We start from the raw sequence: 22,169 nt of genomic DNA on the forward strand, positions 1-22,169 counted from the left end.
AATTAGATTATAATGGTTCTTTTTAGCCTTACTTTGTGAAATGGAAGCCCTACATTCAGCCCCTTGAGCTGGCCAAGATCTTTTTGCTTTAGGAGACAGAGCCAAGACTTCATTAACTATACAGAGATAAAATCTCTGACTGACCATCTCTATTTTATGAAGCTTTGCAACGTACAGCCCTTCAGAAAGGAAGATTTTTCTTTCTTCTCCTACATCCAGAAGTTACTATGTCTTCTAGCCCAGGTAGCTGTGCTTGGTGATCTTTACTAATGGAAAAGTCACTGGATTAAACCATTGCCTTGAAATGAACCTGAATTAGCACATTTTGCAAAAGACCAGGTGATGCCCACGGTTAATTTTTTTCAACAGTTTAGTGCCACGAGCTGGAAAGATCCCTCTAATTTTGGTGAAACCAAACATCTGAAAAACAGAATACTCTCTCAATATGACTTTCTAGAGTTCAAGGTTTAGTACTGAACCCTCACAGTATGCACAACTTTCTACTCTGACTCCAACTCTATTTTTGCTTGTCATTCATGGGTGACAGCAGGCATTCATTCATGTTGTCTCCAAATTAGTTTTTGTGTAAGTATGATGTCTTTGTAATCTGACAGATGGCCTAGGTTTGGTTTCTGACCTAGGGCTTCACCCATCACAGAAGAAAACACCATTTGTTACTATTTAAAGGATCTGCAGTGACACATTACAGGGAATCCAATCTGGAGTTGAGGGAGGACTGCACACAATGAAGTCCTAGGGAAAGAATCAGGGCCAGACTCCTGGCACAAATGAATCCTGCTCAAAGGGCAGAGGTTTCACACATTTATTAGAACAAGCAGTAAACAAAAATGTAAGTATAAAATCTAAATGTTCTCAAGTCCTCATCCCAGACAGGAGAGTCACAGCATGAAGGGCAGATCTAAGTTCTTCTCACCAGTGCCAAAGTAGACGTAGCCATATTGTTTGGTCATTGGGACATGGTAGAACGTCAGTCCCAGCCACAGCAGGCTCCGCAGCACCACCACAGTGTCTCCCTTCTCTAGCTGGACAGTCCAGGAGCCTGTGCGAGAACATGTGCTAATGAGTCACTGCAAAGGAGAAAGAGGCAGCATTCCTGGTGTAAGCTGTCCCTCCCTAAGCTAGGAGAAGGGCTGTGGTGGGTTCTGCCTGACCAGTTCACAGTGCACAAGGCTGCAATGGAGTTTGTGACACCTGAAAAGAGGGAACTCAGGGAGACCAGAAACCTTGATACGCTCTCTTGTCAGTTCAGCATTACAGGTTGCCCTCATTTCCACATGTTTGTGTCTAGTTTCACACGGTAGCATATTCCCATGGCTATGATGGTAATGTCATATGCGTCACAGGAAGGGACCCTTGGAGCTCCAGACTTGTTTAGAGACTACAGCTATTCTTGGCTGCTTCTGAGTGGGCAGCAGTTACTCTAACAAGCTCTGCCACTGACTTGGTCTAGCTAATAGCTACAGAGAGCCAAGACTAGCTATAGCAATCCTGCATAGGTATGAAATTTCTTCGTAAAATAAAACTCATACCATGAGTAGTGGGAAGAGGAAAAAGGCGCTTTACTGCTCCAGGGAAGCCTGGTTTCCCTGATGCAGCAACTGGGAAAAGAGGAAGAAGAGAAAGTGAAAAGCAGGGTATTTCCTATCAGAGAAATTTACAGAAAACGTTAATTCTCTTCAGTCTCTCTTGGCTCCACCGTTGAAGAGGATATGCGTGGTAGGGGCAAAGGGATTAGTTTCCACATTAATTTTGCTTTGGCTCTGCAGAGGAGGTTCAGAGCCAGTATGAAAATGCAATTTCTCTTGGATGCAAGGAGCTCTGAGCCACTGAGTATTTGTTTTGCATCTGATACAACATCCTAGGGACAATGCCGGAGGGGAGGGGGCTGGAGCATCAGCTTGGATTCAATGCCGGAGGGCAAGGAGCTGCCAGGGCAAGAAAATAGCAGCTTCACCACCAAATCAGTAATGCCTAGAGGCTACAATGTAGGGAAGAAGGCTCCTGCTGAATCTCCATCTAAAAGCAAAAGCAGCTGTTGGAGATGTCAGGCTACTACTGGCCTAGAGTCAAGCGGTCAGCCTATCTGTACCCAAAGCCAAAATCCGCCAATTCCAGAGTAAGCAGAAAGCCCATAATGTGTTGGGCCAGTTAGACGGTATTCATCCTTGTAGATAATTTTAGGCTCATCAATTTATGCTATGACTCATGCTTACTCATGTCATGGTTAGCCTGCGGAAGGGCTGCTGTGATTGCTGTCAGCTGCCAGTCCTCCCTCTCCCACTAACTTCTGACTCTTGGCCAATTTTAGTCACATCCAACAACAGGCTTTAACACCACAAGTTTCTACAGCAGGTTGCCACAGGACATGGCCCAGAGGTTCGCTGCAGCTCTTGACACTCTTTGTTTGGCCTGCCAGCAGCTGGGAGGAAGCACAGGCTGTTCAGCTTGCCTGGTAGCCAAGAGGCAGCAGCTATCTGGGCAATCAGTGCATGCTCACTTACAGTACATGTAGTCTCTTATGCCATTCATGGCAAACTACAGTAGTTGAGGGCTTGACAGAGGAGGGAAGTTGAGCAGAAACATATATATGGTGTCTGCACAATCAGAAAGGAACAACACATTTCAAAGCCCTATAAAACCAGGTGTCGCGAGTTGTGCTGCTCACTCATTACCCATCTCTTTGTATTTCTGTACTTTTCAAAAGTGGCTTGGGCACCATTGTTTCCCCTGTCTACTTCAGTTGCAAGTTCCACAGGTTTGCTATACCGCAATATGCACAACATAAGTCTTGTGTCATCTTTGATCTGTTACCTTTCAAAATACCCTCTTCAGTTACATGCAAACATGGAACACATGGAAATGGAATCACAGAATGGTAGGGTTTGGAAAGGACCTCCGGAGATCATCTGTCCAACCCCCCTGCTTGAGCAGGCACACCTAGAGCAGGGGGCACAGGAACGCATCCAGGTGGGTTTTGAATGTCTCCAGGGAAGGAGACTCCACAACCTCCCTGGGCAGCCTGTTCCACTGCTGTCACCCTCAACAACCAGCAAGAGCCCCTGCCTTCCATGAGAGTCACTGAACTTTCTGACAAATGCACTCTGGCTGCAGGATAGAAGTACAAAGGAGACATTCACAGTCTTTAAAGACTCAAAAGATTTGTGCACTGGAGAACTGCTTACTTCTGACTCACTAAGATCCATGTTTCCACTAAAGACAAACAGCTGGAATCACAGTAAAGCAAAGCACCATTTAATACAGGGCAGGATCAGTACAGGTGTGCGCCATTTTGTCACCTTCCTTGCACTGTGACATACTTTGCTCAAGTCCTAGTTAAAACATGAGCTAGCATCTTCGCCAGCAATGGTTTCACATACAAGGCAACCCCAATCTCCCATGCAGCCTGTCCAGTGCCGCTCATATGGGCACAAACTGGACTGGGTCTTGGTGTAACCTGGAGTAAAAGCACATATTATGGTTCAGCCACTGGGATTACAAATTCTGACTGACTGGGTCTCTGACAAAATCTGTATGTTCTTAAGAAACTTCACTACTTGCATAGCATGGAAACCCAGATGAAGAACTCTTCACTACAAGGCAGATCATCCATCCAGTCACTGAAGCACTACAACTATCTGCTGTCAAGGGACAAGCTTTCAATTTCTTGAAACTACTAGTTCCCAGCATTTGCTAGTGGCAGTAGCTAGACTATGCATAGCGGTGCTGAGGAACAAGTGGCAAGCAAATAGGTCTGAATGTAACTGCGACAAATAACTTCTTCCATTTTGCCTTTGAATGCTGAACTGACTTTGCTGTCAGTGCAGGGTACTTGCAGCTTGAACTTACAGAAATGATTGGCAAGCCCTTCATCCAAATACTGGTGGTTCTTGCTGCAGCTTTACACATTGGTTTGCAGGGGGACTGTAAACCTTTGGAAGAGTTTTCTCTGACAAAATGATAATGGAATGAGGAACTCTCGTTGTCTTTGATTTAGGACCAGTCCTCTGAGAAGCAAGTCTGTCAAGGATAGGACTATGCCTTGCCTTGATGGGTGGTGAAAGCCTTTGGGGATTATCTAGTTTGCTAATGCCTCCCAACATACCAGAAGCATCCAGCAGCCTGGGTACATGTGATAGCTTGTATATGTGTGTACCTGTTTATGTACACAGATGAACTCTTTGCCCCAAACTATTTACAAAGACCAGAGGAAATGCCCGGAGCGTGACAAGTGGGAAAGGTGAGGGGAAAACAGGGGTGTTAATGTTCTCAGCAACTACATCTGGATTCAGACTTCTTTTTGTTGGACAAATTTGCAGAGAAGGTAAAGTTCAACTTGATTAAATCCCCAATCTGTGCTCTGGTGCAATACAGTACATGGATCCATGATCTCCTCAGAACATTTACCCAGTGTCACACAGGCTTATCAGTCTCTCCAGAGTATTGATCAGCAGTTAACTGCTGATCAAAGGGACTTCCCATGCACCTTCACACCTGGCAGAAATGGACAGATGTAATCCAAGATAGTTCCATTCGCTTTTATGCTAGATCTCTGAAGGCTGTGATGTACGACTGCTTCATTTCCCTACCTTCTGTCCAAGCTGCAAACTCTCAAAGGGCTCAAGTTTTTAATTTCATAAATGTGAGACCTTTGCAGAATAGTTGTTATACTTTCCAGCTCTTTCTGTTCCTTGACTCTGCATCTATTTCTGTGCAAACATGGACAATAAAGTTTTGCTGATGCTGCTTAAATCTTCTTGTGAAATGAGGACCTGAACAAAACAAGCAGGTTACTTAAGGGCAGTCCCAACTGGACTGATGTAACATAGGTTGAGGAAAGGAAAAATTACAAGAAACTGCCTGAAACTGTAATGTCATTTTCACTCAGATCCCATGTTCAGCCAGAATGATGATTAGTCATAGAGCTGCTCTGTATTCTGCAGAGCCAAAGAGCAGCAGCAGTACCACCTTCCACCTTTTAATTACCAGATCACTGGGGACGTTTTTCTAACCCAGCTATCAAAGGTGATTTATTCAGTATAGTTTTCCAGACTGGACTTTTGCAACACACAAAATCCATTCAGAAACTGCATTTGATACACAATGCTAGTGTCTGCCTTCTAAGAAGAAGGCATCATGTTAAAGTTCTGGAACCTATCTGCTGATTTTGGTCCTTTTCTGTAAAGGAAGAAATTAGAGCCCATTATCGCAGTACTTTCTTTTTTTCTTCATACCTCACCACACTAGCAGCATTTGAGGAAATGGTCCAGAAAACTAAATATTTGAACTCTTAAGACATGGAGAAAGTTCCTCTCCTTGAAAGATCCAAGATAATTGTATCCTTTTCCATCGCAGCTCAAATCTCACAATCTTCAAACAACAAGATGTTTTTTCAGGCCCACCTTTCTTGGAGGAGTTTGAAATAACGATGTCATAAATCACTCTAAAATTACTTTAATCAGTAGCTAATGAACGGTATGACATAATAGCTTAAAATGAATATGCCTTCTTTCCTCCTTCAAGAGAAAGCCTTAGAAATGCATGCAATAATACAATATAAAAAGGGATGAGAATTATGAAAATTAAATGCTGCTTTTATCCCTTTCTTTTTTTGTTTGTTTGTTTTTTTAAACTTCCATGCTATTACAAATCATTCTTGGAATAAAATCATTGCATAGGTAGGTGTAGGTCTGTATTACTATAAAAATGCAGAAGCAGGATGCTGGGTTCAAATCCTTTCTACCATCAGCTCAGAATATCCCATGGCAGCCTGTGCTCATCACTGCCCCTGTGTCAGACAACATGTCTCTTACTGGGAGCCCTGGAAGCTCAGAGCATCAGTCTGTAAGGTACATCAAGACTCCCAGATAAAAGTCGTCAGGAAAAAAAAATTAAAATTACTATTATTTGCATTGGAAGGAATACAACTAGCACTAGGAGACAGCAAGTAAAAGCTGGCTTTCCTACAGTTAAATACTGATTTTAACTTGCATCTACATGGGAGCTGTAGCCTGTATTGTCCCTAAATCAGACAGCAGAATTAACTTCACTCATCACGCAAAGTTTGCTGAGGTACAGGGAACTGGAGGTCACTGCTCTCACGCTAGAGATTTCTCACAGTAACACTCCTCTGGTGAGGCTTCCATTCTTCAAAATACATTTTTTTAAAACAGAAAGTTAATTCTTAAGCTGCAGCCTAAGGAAGCCAAGCACTGCCTGTGCTGGAACTATTGCCTGTTGCTGCTCCAGAAGGGAAGGGAGGGAGCTGCTGTGTGGGAGGAAAGAGCATGGGAAAAATATCCGCTGGATGAAGATCTGGAGCTTCCTATTCCCTCTTTGGATCAGGCTGCAGCCTCCACCCCTCCAAACACAGGCAGGAATTCTGAGGAGTTCCTTACATCTTTCCCAAACAAGAAAGTGCTTTGAAGATCCTGATGCTCTCCCAGTGTTAAACCACTGCCTGTTTTATGGCCCTTCAACAGCTGCCAGGACACCAGGGCTGAATTTCAGAAGTCAACCTCCTTCTCAGCTTCTTCTTCCTTTCTAGTCGCCTATAGAAATCCCTGTCTCATCCCCCATGTCTGTCTCAGCTACAGGCTGAATCTTGTAATTCGCAGAGGCAGTAGGGTGCGTGTTAGCTTTTAAACAAAAGCCTTTTAAGAGGGCTGTTTGCAGAAGAACTTTCCTGCCATAACTGGTCCACTTTCAGTATGACCTCTCATAACATTGCTGCTTTGGTGGTGATTCAGCAATGCCTCGTTTCAGTGCAAGCTTGAGAGGAAACAGCTTTAAAAGCTAGACAGCCTGATACAGAGGCTCCATGTTGCAAAAGCTCACAGAGGGTCATAAAAGTGACATTATCAATTCCTCTTCAAAGGAGGAAATGTCTCAAGGGAAAAACAGCTACAGCATGGTTGCACTTACCATTAATGCAACATGCTGCCACAAGAACAGGTTTTAACAGATCTTGCTGCGGTCAGTCCTGAGTGAGAGTGAAGTACCGAGTTATTGGACAAATATTAACACCCAGAGAGGGGCAACAAAACCATTTCCCTTTGCAAAAGCAGCCACTGCTTGGCTGTGTGACCCCAAGCACTTAGCTCTGACAAAGCTACACTACACCCTTGGGATTTAGCTTTCATTTCTCTCCAACAGAAAATCCTACACTGGGAAGACACAACAGCTTCCTACTTCTCATTTGTTGTCTGTAAGGAACAAAGACAAATTGCAAAGCAGAGCAGCTGCAAGGAAAGGTCACTGCGCTCTGACTTTCAACAAATTTCGCCACACAGACATTCCATGCACAGCCTACCAGCCATAAGGACACATCCAAACGCTCTTATGCGGGGCTCAAACTCCTTCATGCCACTTACTGGCTGCAAACTAAATCTCTTTCATTTGCTTGACACACCACCTGCACCCCATATGTTAACACTGCTGTCAATATTTCCAATTCCCCATATAACTATTTAATAATAATTAAATAAAAACAGACTGGTTGCAGGTTCAGTAGTATTTTAAAAAGCCACCAGAGCCAGGAAAGCACAGCTTACAAACAGTCAGATGCTGCCAAGTGGCTCTTTCATGGTCCTAATGCCTGCCACATCTTTGACACACAAATACAACCATGCCCAAACCTCAAAAGTAAAATCATCTTACTTCAGAGGCTTTTTCTCTCCATTATCCTCTCCCACTGAGGACGCCTCTGCAGCACAAATGATTAAGACAGGCCTGGGCCTTCTGTTTACAAAGTACCTGTTTCCTGCTGACAAGGAAGACTCAGGGATTGCAATGTTGTCCCAGATGCACAGTATTCAGGTGCCTCCAAGTACTGCGTGAAATTCAGGCCATACTTGGACATCTGACAAGAGTGCTGCTTAATCCAGCTGAAGCAGCCTCTACCCTCAAACACTTATTCCCTCCCTCATCACACTTCCATCATAGAGACCACCGAAGTGTTTATTTACTGCTCAGTGAACCAGGTCAGGGAAACGATATGGCTGAAAAATAGTCTAGTCAAAAATAAAGTTATTTTTCCAGCTGGAATCTGGCTGCACAGCCAGCAATGCCAACACAAAAGAAGTGACAATATGCAGGCATAAATGAGCAGCAGAGGATGGGAAGGACTGAAAAAGCTAGCACAGAACTAATATGCATCAAATTACAGCCTCCCTTAAAGCCCAGTTAGTTTGCCCTTTAGTCCTAAATCCACCTGATAATTAGACTAGAGCTAGAATCCTTTTTACTTTTTTGTTGTTAAGAAAAAGATGCAGACTTTGCACAGAAAGCATCCAGAATAAAGATTTGGAAGGGGGCTGTGCACTAGCGGAAACAGCAAGACAATATGCAATCAAAACTTGTAAGGAGTAGCAAAAACTGATTAAAATCCCTGCTATTTGGATTCTGACAACTACAATAGATCATTGTATCTTGAGTCGCCTGTAGTAAATTTAGAAAACTCTCAGAGTGGCAAAGGACCCTCCTTCCAAAGCACAGGTTTATGCTGGATCCCGTCACACTCCATATTTCTTGTTCAGCTGGTCGCTGTGGAAACGTTTTTGGAGCGTGCCAGGAGTCACGTAGCATCTACCTGGGGAGCCCCTGCATTAATCCGTCACCTTCGTGGGCTTCTGTGAGCCCATTGGTTGGTAGGAAGAAAAAGGAGTCGTCTCTTGCTCCTCCCTGCTCCAAATGAAAGACGCTTCCTCTAAATCTTGCTACAGGATTTCAGGCTCAATTCAGCTTCTTTGGGGCCTTTGTCACCCAGCAAATGTGATGTCTTTGAAAGAAAGATTAACAGTTTGATGAAAGGATGCAATGGACAGCTTTGTTCTAGCCTGCTTCCCCCTAGAGCTTTCGGTCACTGTCACTTTCTTACCCACAGGAGAATATCTGTCTGACTCTCAGAGGAGATTATGGCCACCTTGTAAGATTTTGCCTCTCCTGATAACAAAGCACTGACCACTCTGAGGAGGTGATAATGATGAACAGGGGCTGGATTAGGGGCAAAGAACCTCACATTGATCTCTGAATTCTGAGAGAACACAAAGCAGTTGCTGCTGGGATTCAAAACCCACTGAATGCTTAGAGGATGTCCAATTCACTCTCCTGCAGGAGGGGCAAGGCTACAAGCCCTGTCAGTCTACAGCTGTACTTCTTACCTCATCAGTAAATTAGCAGGACTAGTTAAAAAAAAGGCCTAGGACAAGGAACAGATGGCATGGATTATAAACTGTCAATGTTTTCACATACTAAATTAGATATGAATTCTGGCCCAAATTACCTGTGAATTACCCAAATCACACTGAGATCCACACAGAACAGTGCAGTTGTGTTGATATTCAAGCTAACTCTGAACACTAAAGATGGCTAAGCATCTTCTAGTGCCTGGGATAGCCTAGCTATCTCTGCACAGCACAACTGCTGTACAAATATACCCATAGATGAACCATTCCTTGTCCTTTTCCCTCTACACACAGCCACACACTCCTTCAGCATGCAGAATTTCAATCCATACGGTATTTGTGTACGGTAAAACAAGACAATGCCCGTTGACTTCCTCCCTGCAAAAGTTCTATGGCCAAAGGGGCAGCAAACAGCAAAGCAAAGCTATATGCAGGGCTGGCACCAATGCCAACTGCTGCGCAAACAGGAGCTGCCACTCTTTATGTGGAGCCCCTTCAGAAAGAGATCACTCCTAGCAAAAGCTGACCTCGTTCTGACTTCAGTGACACACAGACTGCCCTAGGCTTTCCCCTGCAAGTAATTTTTCATCATTCCCTATAGAAAGGGTTAGGCCAAGGCTGACTAATATGGTGATAAAACTACAACTTTTGATACTAAGAGGCTTTACCAGCATTTCCCATCAGTTCAGCAAGAAGTTCATCTCCTTTTCATGTCCAGTCAACGAGAAGCTGAAATGGTGACAGGATAGGAAGTGATTTCTAAGGAGGAAAAAACTTCAAATAAAATCCCTGGAAAGTTGCTACAAATACTCTGCTTCTGTCCTCATTCTCTCATTGCAGCAGTGAGGAGGGCGAAAGACTCCACTGCAGCTCTCAGTTCATGGGCAGCCCTGCTCCAGTATAAACTCATTCAAGACCTCTGACTAAACAAGACCCCTGAGGTGATACAGACCTAGGACCCAAAAGCAGTGAACGCACTGCTTTATTACCCGTAGACACAAAGCCCAAGGAAAACAGACTTCTTTCCAGAAATCAAGGCAGACCATGGACAACCAGTCAAAAGCCATAATACTAGCTGGCTCTAGAGTCCTCCTGCTATGCTGCCACGTGAGAGGTTCCAGTCTGATCTTGAACTCCTGAGCTGGGAGCTCCCCAGCTGTAGGAGGGACATCATCTTGTATTGCTCCCAGGCAACTATCTCGGGTCACTGCAGGACTGGCCTTAACAGCCTATAAAGGCTCCCCAGTCCACACATCACTAGCAAAAATGAAGTGTCTCTGCTTTTGAAGGATGTAGGAGACGTGCTTATATATTTGTGTATGTCCATTACATGCCTGTGATCACTAAGGATGCTAAGAAAGCCATTGAAAAGTCTAATGACCATTCCAGAAATTGCCTAAGTTTGGAAGGGACAGCCTCTTCTCCATACTTCAGGAGGTCAGTATACCACACACAGTCTGGGAACTCAGACCTTACCTTCTCCTTAATCCAATGCTCTTCTTGGTGCTTTTCTTTCTCATTTTACTTTTCTGTGGTTTCCTTTTCTGTTCTCAGCACTGACAATACTGGCACCATAGTGCACCCTGCTGGAAAGTAGCAGCCACGGCCATCCTAGAATTATTTCTAGGGGTGGCTGACTTCAGTTTTAACAGAGAAATTCAGGTACCAATGCTTTAACTAATAACCCACTGAGCCAGCTATTCAGTTAGATTCCCACATCTGAAAGGTGACTGTTCTGATGCACACTAATCTGTTTTACTCCTTCTGTACCACTGTGTTATAAAGCTTGTTCATCAAAACCACTTGTATAGATGTCAGGTAACTCCATGGGGTACTGCAGCTCAGCTTCACACATTCACCAAGCCTAAGGATCATCCCTCTTCTAACCAGAAACGAGGACAGCTGGGAGCCACACTAGGTATTTTGGTCTACATTTCGTCCACCTCTTTTTATCCTTGCTAACATGAAGCACTGCCTTCTCATTCATTACAGGTCTTTTCGTTTGGATTTCAGTGAGATAGCTTGAAAAGCCTTGTCCCCGTGTGGCTCTTGGCAGGCTAAGAAGTGCTCTTGCTCTCAGCTTTCACAGAGCTGGGAAGGTGCTGCTTATTGTTAAGCAATGAAAGGGGAGGGCTCAGGTCACATCTGTGAAATGTTAGTGGAGAAGGGAGGCTCGGTGAAAGTAGGTGGCCAGCACAGCATAGCACTTTGCTGGATTTTGCAAGGCCACTGGGGAGATAGGCAGCAGCCATTTGTCTTAGAGCCCTGATAACGGACCAATTTGCTCTCTGCTGGCTAGCTGTGGGTTATAAATACCTCTGCAGACACAGACTCTTCAAATGGCTGGAGACGGAGGCTGATAGGGGATTAACTGCCTTTGGGGGGGGGGGGGGTAACGACTCGAAAGAGAGTTAATTAGCTGTGTTAATGCATAGAGATAAAGCAGGTTTGTGACTCCTGGCCTTCTTCCTTCCAGTACCTGGGCTTTTGGGGCAGCCAAGATGGGGCGACCAAAATGGCCCTTGAGAGTGGCCAAAGGAAAGTATCTCCCACTTAGAAATGCAACCTCTCAATCTTCAAAGACCCATTAAGCACCAGCTTTTGCTAAACCAATAAAGAGCATGCTAATGAAGCTCAGAGGACAGGACCTTAGTGTTCTAACCCAGGCTACTGTTAAGCAAGTTTACAGAAAGTCTAGTGCCCAAAGTATTCAGCCAGGGAAACAGCCATAAATCCTTTTGTCTGTTAGGCTGTATAAGAAATTCTCCAAAACCACTACACATTTGGGTGAAGAAAGAGAGGTACCGGCTGAGTGACTGTCATCTCCTCCACAGTCAAAATGGTAAAGGGGCTGAAATTATCTTCTGCCTAGGCACTTCTCCCCTTCCTCTAGCTGAATCTTGAAACAGCAAGTGGACAAGACTCACCATGATCCATCCTGCCACTGTATACCCATTTAGAATGATGCTATAAAATTTCTCCCAGCATTACCAAGTCAGCAACTACATCTGAGGGGCCTTGGGTCCTCAGTTCACCCTCTGCAATGGACAGCAGTAAGTCAGAAATTTCCTCAGTCCTCTTTTGAACCCTCATGCATCATAGTTCAGGAAGCAAAGCCAGCTGTACTGCGAGTCCTGTGTTTACGGTGACCATCTCAGGAACCCACTGTCACCTTTGTGTTATTGTTACTGACAATGAACAAGCCCGAGCTAAATATCAACCTCCACAGCTGTCATCAAGTTTATAGCCAGGCATACCAGGAAATCACCTGTTCTGGACTCCTACATACCACTGCCCATTAAATTGAACTCAGTCACTCATGTCTGGGGCTAGCAACTTATATTTGCATTTGGCTAAAACACAATTCGCAGGAAGACATCCAGCATGATGCTAAGATAGCAAGAGACACAGAATCATCCATTGCACTTGCTAGCTGGTAATCATTTCACTGTTAAGATTTGTACCTAATTTTTCATTTTAGTTTTTCTGGCTATAATTTGCAGCTGCTGGCTCCTGTTACACCTTTCTTTGCTATACTAAATAGATCTGCAGTACCCAATACTTAAACTCCATGGAGTATTTACTCAGCATAATACAGTCATTCTCATGTTCTTTTCCATAAGATAAACAGATTGAACTGTTTATGTCTCTCACCAGCCCCTGAATCATTTTGTGGCTGTTTTCTGCAACTCTCCAGTTTTGCAATATACAGTAATCCAGTTCTGATTCTACTAACAGTATGTGCAAAAGTAAAGTCACCTCCCTGTTCCTATTTGCTATGCCCTTGTTTATACATCTACTGATCAAATTAGCCTTTTAAGTCTCAGGATCAAACTGGGAGCCAATGTTCAGTGGGTTGTACCTGGATTTCCTTTCAGAGCCACAGCTTCCAGAATACAAGTCTGGCTTCCAGTCCCTGCTCTTAGATATGGGATTTTGCAGGTAGCTACATCAAAACATACTTCATTTACATAAACCGAGTCTGCCAGATCTCTGTAGCCATCTTGCCCTTGTCATTATTTGTCTCTCCACCAATCCTTTACTTCTAGATCATTTATAAATAAGTTGAACATCAGTACTGGCACTGGTCCCAGCTGAAGCTCCTTCTGACCCCTTCCAGAAATACACCCATTCAGTGATTTCTGAATCACAACTACTAATCAAAATCAGTTTAGGGGAATATCTCTGCAATGCTGGGATTTATTAAAAGGTTAGCGTCGTAAGTATGTCACAAGTCTCCTGAGATAATGATCTCAGGAGTAACTTATTGGGTCTGCCATTTTCATTTTTTGACGAATGGAAAAGTTTGCCTAACTCTACACTCTCTTAGCAAATAGTCTGAAAACTGTCTGAAAGAGTTTTTTATTGTCTTCATTTGATGTGAGCCGATATTCTTTCCAAAAACAAACCAGAAAAAAAAAATTGAGCACATCTGCCCTTCCACATTCTTATCAGCCTTTTTACCATCACCGTTTAGTGACAGTTTCCAGTACCATTATTATGCATTCTTTTCCTCTCAATATATTTGGAAAAATCCTCCTTACAGTTGTCATGGATTACTCCAGGTTATCCTGGCTTCCTTTTTAATTTTCTACTCATTATCAACTCCAACTTATATCAATCATTAATTGTTCACAACTTTCTGCATTTCCTTTTATATTGCTTTTTTTTTTTTAATTATTCTAATTCCTACTTTTATTCCACCAGTGAACTGTGGTAGGCTTTCAGCCAAAAGCAGCTATTTCTTGACTGGGAGTCATGACTTCTGAATAAACTTTTCTCATAAAAATCCTATTTCCACTCATATATTTTCCTATCTACATTTTTCTTTCCCTTTGCCTCTGACATACCTCCCCTCCTACATCGGTTTTTAATAGTGCCCTGTTGGTGTCCCTTATCTCCATATCAAAGTGATCTGAGTCAGTAATCTGTAACAAACCTTCAGAGTCAAGTTATTGCTTTTCTGAACTGTAGTTTGAAAGTGCCAAAGAACTGAATTCTCCATCCCCTACTTTACTTCCTCCCAAGTTTTCCATTCTGCACCAGTACCTTAGGCTTTCTCCCATCCCCTTCCTTTATCCTTGCAGAATGTAGCATTGCCTGATCTGATACCACAGTCACAGTAAAATCATCCTTCCCCTTCCATTTTCACTTTCCCCATCAGGCCGATGCCTTAAAAGTGACTATTATTTCATATCTACACAACATTGGGTCATCAAGTGAAAATGCTGCAGGCATGCTAGAAATTATTGCTATTTGCTTTGCCGGTCTATTATCTACAAGCACATGTAAAACTGCCACAACTCTTGTTCCTGAAATGCTATCGCCCAGGGTGCCGAACTCCATGCAGGAGAAAGGACCAGGCTGGCAATCTGCCAGCAGCTGAGAGGTCACATCTAATTGTGCATAAAGTTGAGCAAATCGTCTGCTTAGACTAGAGCAAACAAGCTTATCTTTAATGCAGGTATATGGCTGCACCAAAACCTACAGATCCCAGCAAGCAACATTCTAGCCAGCTGGCCATTTGGATTGGAATGAACCGGTACATGATCTGATACTGTGGTCACAGAAGATCAGCATCACAACACCTCCATGTTCAAAAATCATGAGTCAGACCACTCAAATTCATGAGTTTGGCTCAGAGAGCTGCAGGTTTTACAGGAGATAAACCAATTGAATTTGCTTTTGAAACAGGGTTCACATTCTCCCACTTTTCTCTACAGTCATTTAAAAAATGTATTTTTAATAAAAGCTAAGTCACACAGTCACTTGTCTCTGGGAGCTGAGACGCCAAGAAAAAACAGACTCCCAGTATGATTAGAGAAGGAACAGCAACGTATTCTGAACTCTTAAAGTGCACTGATAACCTGCTAGATAGACACACAGGCAGAACCTGGAACCTGCAATCACCACAGATATCACTGGTAAAGATAAGGGTGGCAGGCGGTTTTGTTACAAAACTCCAGGTTTTCAAATCTTTCACTAAACTCTCTGCTTTTACCATTGTTTCCTTTATTCAACCCTGTTTTAACTTCCTTTCTTCCCACCTCTCAGCTGTCATATAAAATGTTCTCTCTGCCTCCAACTTTCCATTCTGTAAGACACCTCTGCTCTTCTATAATGACACACCATACATTTTATGACAGTTACCCCCTTGACAGCCGTCATAGATGCTCAGTCTCCAAGTAATAAAGAAAACTATTCCAACCAAATTGTTACTTTTAGACAGGTTAAAATCAGCCCTTAATCTCTCAGTCATGTTCTTTAGGTCTTTTAAGATGCTAGGGAAATTCTAGCCAGTGCAGGCTGGGAGGGAAGCATCACTCAGATGTTGCTCACCTTCAGTCCATTTTTGTGTATTTGTTTTGGGCAGAGAAAATTCTGGCTTCAGTCACAACTTTTTTCCTTCTTCTTTTTTTCTAGATGCATCCTTCTTTTTCTCAGATGCAATAGATCTGGGAATTCCTACTTCTGCTCTGACAATAACTGTCCAAGAGAGGATCTAGCCAGGAAAGGGAAGAAAAGCTTCAAGTCAAAATTAGGGGATTTGCCAGAGCTATGAACATGTCAGAAAACAGAAAAAGCACTGTCTGCTCTGGGTCAGGACCAACATGCATTGGCAGACTTGAAGGAAGGTAATACAAGAAGCAAAGCTTGAGTGCCTTGCAGCCGGGAGTGAGTGACTCGGCTGAGCTATGCTGATAAAAACAGCAGAAAGCCTGCATCTGCCCTCTGTTCTTTTTTTCCCCTGCATTTTCACAAGCAACCAGTACTTTAGGCAACCTGAATGCTTGTTAAAAGGTTGACCTTTTTTTAATGTCAGAGCTCCTATGTGCATGTGATAGAGTGCAATTAGAGGGGCTACATGTCTTGCTGATCCCATAACCAGTTCCTGTCTTACTTCCTTTGCTTGACAAGCTCATTCCATCAATCCCCAGGTTCAGTCCAAAGAAGAGCAGGATAATACAGCCAGACAGAACTGCACAGGCACCATGATGAATCTTCTCCTCTTCCATCAAGAAGCACTCAACTGCAGTTGAGCTCAGGTAGTCTTTGAGAGCTAACTTTTTCTGAGGAGACTGAGATCTGCACTAACACCAACAACCTCCCAGGAAGGGGGCAAAGGTTCACGCTTACACAGACCTCAGGTTGCCACAGGAAGACAAACATGACATTGGCATGGCTGAGCCCCACTTCCTATCTGCCACTGGGTAAAATACAGCTACAAGTCAAATTTTACTTAAAGACTTCATCAAAACTGCCATCTTCATGTGTAACACACAGCACAACCTGTCAGTTGCCCGGTCCCGTAAACTAGATACAAAAACTGCAGAACGATATCTGTATTTTTTCAAAGGCACCGTTCTCCCACACAGCTGAAGGTGGCTAAAACCAACTCTGTGATGCAGTCAAAAGGGCCAACTCAACGAGCCAGTATATGTAAAGATGCGCAGTCTCTCCAGATTACACCTCTGGAAAATGACTGCAGCAAGGACACTCCCAGTAAGTTGAACAATGGTTTAGATTTTAGCACTGTTTATGCTCTGAACAGACAAAAATGATCAGAATTCAGGCAGGAGCTCACTAGGTTCATTCTCAGTTCTTTTTTTTTGCCAAAGGAAAGATTGGTATGGAGACATATATTTATTTATATATGACAACGATCTGAAAAGCTATTTACAGCACTGGCAATTCACTGTCCTTCCAGCCAATTCCATCTGGCACAGGATGTCTACTATTCTATCCTGCTACTCTAGGATAGGAATAAAATAGCAAACCTAAGTTCTAATTGTGTCCTAAGAATCTTTCTAGACAGCAGGATGTGGAAACACTTGTCCCAATCCAAAAAAATACAGCAAATCAGCAAAAAGCAGTTAGAAACAAATAAGTCATCCCCATCTCTTTAGAGAAATACCCTGCCAGAGGAATCCCTAGTAGAGGTTTTAAATATATTTAACAGTTGTCCAGCAGAACCATAGAGATATGAACTGAAGGTACATTTCAGTATGCACATCTTCCTTTCTCCTTCCACAGTGTGTAAAATCCCAGCAGAGTACAGATTATTCCACACTACAGCATTTCTAAGACAGTTTATCAAAGGAAAGTTTGAATTCAGCTTCTCACAGATATCACCTCAGTGTTAATGAGAGCCCATTTAGATAAAAAAGAGCAATACTGGGTGGGGCAAGAGGTGTGAAATACTTCAAACCACATAAATTCCTTCTATCACTGGTGGTGTTATCTCTCCTGGTAGGGACACCAGCTGTCACATGGTTTACAGAAGTCAGGAGGGAACATGGCACTCAGGCAGAGGGGGTAACTGCTGATGTGGTCAGACCTGTTGTGAGGATGTGACAGCCCTGGTACGCTTACCTCTTGACCACTGTAAGCATTTATAATTGCTTCAAAAGGGAATGAAGTACAACACAACACTAAAGAATACAGTTCCTTTACAGATTTGCAGGAGCTTCTCCCAAGCATACCAACTCCACAAAAACCCACGCCTTGTCACCTTAGCATTTCCCAGGCTCCTTGGACTGCTTTCCCTTTCATTACATCCCTTGATTCTGCTACCATTACCTGGTGGGATATCGTGCTCCAGAGAGTCTAGAAAGTCAGTGGATGGGTCCAGGTCAGCCTTTTCCAGCAGGGTTTTATCCTTCAGGTTAACAGGCTCAGTAAAATGGAAATAGGAACTTAACTTTTTTGCCTCCGTCAGAGAAAGACCTGCAAAGAGCCATTGGTGACCATTAATACAGCCCATTAATAACGGGCTAACATACATTATACCATCAAAGGTCATAGTGCTTCTCTAATGCCCACAGCATAGGACAGAATCACAATCTTTCTCCAATGGACTCTACAGAAGATTAACGACTTGCCAGAAATGGGTGGCAGTACTCTCTGCTGCTGTGCATTACAGACCATGCCGACTGCAGTCCCAGATAAGCAATGGCCATGAGTTGAGATCAACTCTCTGTGCCCAATTGGTTCCATCCTATCTCTAGATGGAGAATTCACTGCAGCTGTAATAACACTACCATAAACTATACACAGACAAATGAAACTAGAGGTTCAATGACTCAGAGCCACAACTGACTTTCCTCCCACCTTCCAGAGTTGAATCATGCACCTGAACATTAGTGGCATTGGATTCTCTCCTCCCTATTCATCTTACCCAAGATAAAAATAAACCTGAAATCAAAACACCAGCTAGAGAAAGTCATCTTAATTTACAGCCTTTATGATGAAAGTACAGTTGCTCCTGATAAAGACAATGAGAATTTACCTTCAAAGTTTCTGTTTTCATGCACAGACCCAAGAGGAGTCTTCACAAATGCCCCCCGGGGGATGATACCAACTGCTCTGTCTATCTGCTCTATCGTAGCTACAAGGCGGGACTCCTCCTTGATCATGAGCTTTAAAGAAAAATAGGCAGATTTTAAAGGTGGGGCTTTGTCATTTCTGAAAATAAACTCGAGGTGACAATAGAAACCACAATAGACTCATCACCTTAGAGCCCCATGGCACTGACAGGAGGACCACAAATAGGACAGCCTTCTTATGAGAAGAGAAGCAGGAGCAGACAGTCTAGATTCACCAAAGAATTAACTGTCCCTCCCTTCATCCATCCTTTCCTCCCTTTCAATTAAGCTTTTAATGACTCGTCTGTTCAGTTTTAAAGAATGGTACCTGCAGTTCCTATGTAAAGCTTTAGACACTGCAGCAAGGATCTGTGCCAACTGTGCATAATAAAACATAAAGGAGAAACGATATTTCTGAGCTGTGTCTAACTCCAGGAGTAACTGAAGTAAGAGTTCAGTCAAGAGGCCGTTGCAACACAGCAACAGTAAAGAAGAAATTGTATATATTGCGCCTGAGCACAGGCTCAGGCTTCTTATTAGAAACAAGGAGGAGGAGTCACCTATCCCGTGTGAGGGGTACAGCTAGCTAAGAGAGTTCAAAAGTGTTTTGCTGTATTTACCTCCTTACCACCTTCAAACAATCTTTCGGCATCTTCTGCATTTATCTCAGTGCATTCGTACTCAAAAGAAGGATCCCCATGGAAACGGCCCTTCAGCTGCTCAGCCCGCGCAACCATCTCCTCGGTCGCTGGTGGCAGGAGGCTCCACTCCACGCAATTCAAGCTGCCAAGCGACAAGCACGACACAGGCCCGGGCCTGCTCAAGCACAGGGCTCGATGCGGCCTTGCCAGGATCGCCCCTGAGGGGCACTGCGAGGCTCCCCCCAGGAGAGCTGGGCAGCCCCTCCCGACCCCCCACTCCCTCCGTCCTACCCCCGTCCCCCAAACCGGCTCCCCAAGGCCGTTGAGGCCTCCCTAGGGAGGTGCCCGTCCCCGGCCCGGAGCGGCGGTGAGGGCCGGCCTCCGCACCTGTAGAGGCGGCTGCGGGGCGCGGCGCGGTCAGCCCCCAGCCCCTCGGCGATGTAGTAGGCGCCGCGCACGCCCTGGACGCAGCCCCAGAACCAGACCCGCTCGAAGCGGTAGTCGCGCCGGAGGAGCAGCAGCGAGGCCCCCAGCACCGCCAGCTTCTCCGGGCTCAGCCATGCGCCGCCGCCGCCGGCCGCCAGCTCCAGCGCGGCGGGAAGGGACGCCGCCTCCATGGCGGCTCCGCGTCGCCGTTGCCGTTGCCCGGCAACGCCTGTGGGTCAACCCCGGGCCTCCTCCGGAGCACGGGAGGAGCAAGCGAGGCCCGGGAGAGCCTGCAGGCCGCTGCCTGCGCAGGCGGGTCTGGCGGGGCCGGTCCTGCGTAAAGCGAGCCCTGTCCCGAGACCCAGAGGCGCTGACACGCAGCAATCCATGAGGAATGCAGTTAGGGGTGGCCGTCCTGCCTAGGAGTTCCTCAATTTCAAGAGGCCTAGATCTAAGGATAAGTCCAGAGGACGTACAATTGTATTGCATCGTAGCTGGGATACCACAAAAGGCTCCATTTTCCTCACTTCTTACGTGAACAGCAGAGGGAAAAAAAAAACCCACCTCTGAATCTCACTAGTTACAGTGACGTTTTCACTGGTCTTATCTAGCTCACATACATCTATAAATACATGGGTTATTTATAAATGACAGCATTTGTATCACTGTTTAGGGCCTCATTTTGCTGAATCACAGACAGACATCCATGAAACAGCTCCTGCCCTGAAAGTCTTGCAGTCTGGCTTAATACAAAATGCAATAAATAAGTAATGAGCTTGTGCAGCTGCTTAGACAAATGGAGTTTCTGTTTGACGTCTTCAGGAAGTTTAAGCTTCTATATGTGTGCATTATATACATAGATATATGCGTGTGCACTTACATTTAAATGCATTGTCATGTCATAAATTCTTGGACTTCTTTTTCATCCATTTCCTGTTCACTTCTAAGGAAAACACTGATTCTGGGACCACTGCCTGTAATAGCCGTCTGCTTGTCTGTCAAGTGAGATGTTTAACAAGCTGTACAGCACACAAGATGACCCATTAGTTTTACTTACACCATACAAAAAGCAACTCAGGTTCCTGAAGGTTAACCACCTCTCTTTGATGTGCATCGTGCCAAGCACACAGGAGTGACCACAAACTTTTTGTCCATGCTGTCGCCTACCACTGTGCCATAGTCTGATTTTCTCTTTGGGAACAGGAATCTTCAGGCTTTGTAAGTTCACTTAATCACCAATGTCTCTAGAACCATGTGTTAATATTTTATGTTGCGGCTATTATCCGGCCAGTAAGCAGTTGAACTGCAAGCCAAACTCATTTCATATGAGTCAGAGAGGCAACCTGAGACCATAATGAATTTCTGCCACTGTCAGCCACAGCTGGATTCAAACCAGATGCTAACAGCTGAGAGGCTCTTTAGCCTGTTATGGATCTCCTAAGCCACTCAGTCTCCAGTCTTTGCCTGTCTTGACCTAAGATTATCAAAAAGGAAATCTATAGCTTAAGGAAATTCTTCCTGGTTCAGTAAAGTCTGGTGGGTAACTGTACTCTTCCTTGCTTTGTCTTGACCCCAATTACTAAACACTGATAAGGATCGGGAAGTAAGTGGTTGTATTATTTAACAAATGAAAGGTCAAAAGAGCTGCTATTCAGTAAGGTTAAAGGTTACCATCACTGTTATTAAACAGTTTGAAAGTGGTTTCTCCCATCCATTGCCATCCCAGGCTCAAACAAGGAGCTGCTCAGCCGTGGGGCAGCCAGCGGGGAAGAGAGGCACCAGGCATCATTCAGCTGGCTGCTGGCTAGGCAGCTTTTCTCTGAGCCCTGCTTCAGAGAGAGAAGGTGCCCTGCTCCAGCAGTGCACAGCAACTCCCATCGGGGCACTGAGCTTTTCTGCCTTTGCCCATAACACGCACATACCTGTGTGCCAAACAGCTTCAGCTCCTCTCAGCTCCACCCTGTGAGAGCTGGCATCCTTTTGGGAGAGAAATCAAACTCAGGTTCCCTTCCGTTCGTCTTAGGCAAGGTACTGAAGCTCACAGAACTATTCGCAGCATCAGAGTTAAGCATCTTGAAATAAATGTAAGTTATTGCTGAGTCCACAGGGGCTCCTGTATGCTTGCACAACTTTATAAAACATTTGAAAATACTTTTAGTGATGTAGTAGGAAGTGAGCTCAGCTTCCTTCATATTCTTTAGTATACCTCATCTGAAGAGAAAGAAAAATAGTTATTAATCCATGTCACCATTTCTGCTGGTACAGATTAAGAAGGCTGCCTTCAAAATATTCTTGCAGGACAACTGTAGCACTGTCCTTAGCATCCATTAGGCTGACACTGCTTGCAAGTTGTACAGCTATCCATCATCCAGGTCACTTCTTCACGTGATGGGGACAGTCTGCAGTTGGTTCTGATGCAGCAAGAAATAGATAGGGGTTATTCCTCCAAGGTGTGTTGAATATAAAGTCTGACTTTCCTCCCAGTTATGTCAAAAGGACAGACTGTATCTGGTTGCAGAAATATTGTGGCTTTG

At 44.3% G+C, this 22,169-nt stretch overlaps 1 protein-coding gene across 2 annotated transcripts; it reads right to left on the minus strand.

Annotated features, from left to right (window-relative positions):
- Positions 1-809: 809 nt before the first annotated feature.
- RSPH9 (radial spoke head component 9) lies at positions 810-19,949 on the minus strand. Of its 2 annotated transcripts, XM_075089211.1 has the most exons (6): positions 19,597-19,918; positions 19,189-19,351; positions 18,493-18,622; positions 17,784-17,930; positions 6,943-7,000; positions 810-1,060 (listed from the first exon to the last, which is right to left on the minus strand). In XM_075089211.1, exons 1-5 carry the CDS (start codon positions 19,824-19,826, stop codon positions 6,945-6,947), a joined length of 726 nt encoding a protein of 241 aa, XP_074945312.1. In that variant the 5' UTR covers positions 19,827-19,918; the 3' UTR covers positions 810-1,060; positions 6,943-6,944. The 2 variants fall into 2 exon arrangements, with proteins under 2 accessions (XP_074945312.1, XP_074945311.1); XM_075089210.1 differs by lacking the exon at positions 6,943-7,000 and having other exon boundaries at positions 19,597-19,949.
- Between the last annotated feature and the right edge of the window lie 2,220 nt (positions 19,950-22,169).

Source organism: Phalacrocorax aristotelis, chromosome 3 (genome assembly GCF_949628215.1).
Source record: "Phalacrocorax aristotelis chromosome 3, bGulAri2.1, whole genome shotgun sequence".
Taxonomy (NCBI): Eukaryota; Metazoa; Chordata; class Aves; order Suliformes; family Phalacrocoracidae; genus Phalacrocorax; species Phalacrocorax aristotelis.